At 42.4% G+C, this 942-nt stretch overlaps 1 protein-coding gene across 1 annotated transcript; it reads right to left on the bottom strand.

The window, feature by feature from the left end:
• Window positions 1-192: 192 nt before the first annotated feature.
• Window positions 193-672, bottom strand: LOC106477314. The gene has a single exon (XM_013937898.1). It carries the CDS (start codon window positions 670-672, stop codon window positions 193-195), a length of 480 nt encoding a protein of 159 aa, XP_013793352.1.
• Between the last annotated feature and the right edge of the window lie 270 nt (window positions 673-942).

The raw sequence follows: 942 nt of genomic DNA, 5'->3' as shown, positions 1-942 counted from the left end.
TATCAGAAGACAATATGAACACATAACTACAGTATCAGAAGACAATATGAACACATAACTACAGTATCAGAAGACAATATGAAACATAACTACAGTATCAGAAGACAACATAAAACATAACTACAGTATCAGAAGACAATATGAAACTATTTAAGATAACTACAGTATTAATGATACTTTTTTTTGTAAGGCTTATGTGGTACTAGGTGTACCGTAAGCAACAGAATCACGAACCCCATCAGTTAACCCTAAGTCTAAGACAAACTTACCGATAGTTGTGATTACAATGATTGAATACAACAAGGCACCAGAGAATGACCACTGAAGAGGAGGGTCATCTTTGCCATCGTAACCTTCTTTCCTGACGGCTCGGACAAGGGTCACCTCGAAGTTTCTGAGGGTGGCTGCTGCCCGCTCTGTCCAGTTGATCTCATGCAGGACGCTACTTTCGACCGTGATGTCCCACAAGGCTTCCACCACAGCTGTCCGCTCGGTACGCATTTCTTCTCGTTTAGCGCGTTCGTTATAGGCTTCGAGAGCTTCGAAAGTGAAGGCCCCCATGATCGTGTAGCCCACTACCAACCCGCACAGCCCGATGTGCGAGAAAAGAAAAGTAGTGCCCGCTCGGCAGTAGTAGCGACACTTGGCGCAGCGGGTCCGTTCTCCTCGCATGTTCAGGTCATCGATGACCGGTCACGATATCTCATCAGATTAACTAGATATATATATATATGTGTGTGTTCTTAACAGAAGTTTCTAGCGTATAAGCAAATACAAAGACCCGAGCACTATTCCGCTAAAAAATTGTAATACGTCACAAGCTGTACAGTACTACACACGATCAACATCAGTTGAAGCTTAGTTCGTTTTGGTTCTTACTACGTAGTTTCAATGATAAAACTATTTACATTTGTTGTCTCATTCATTAGATTCCTGTTTAGG

The sequence above is a fragment of the Limulus polyphemus genome, unplaced genomic scaffold (genome assembly GCF_000517525.1).
Source record: "Limulus polyphemus unplaced genomic scaffold, Limulus_polyphemus-2.1.2 Scaffold14171, whole genome shotgun sequence".
Taxonomy (NCBI): Eukaryota; Metazoa; Arthropoda; class Merostomata; order Xiphosura; family Limulidae; genus Limulus; species Limulus polyphemus.
The sequence above is the reverse complement of the archived record's forward strand: the minus strand, read 5'-3'. Positions and strand labels throughout refer to the sequence as shown.

Excerpts from the sequence above, each read along its gene's own strand:
- LOC106477314 (XM_013937898.1), bottom strand. The coding sequence starts at position 672 with ATGCGAGGAGAACGGACCCGCTGCGCCAAGTGTCGCTACTACTGCCGA.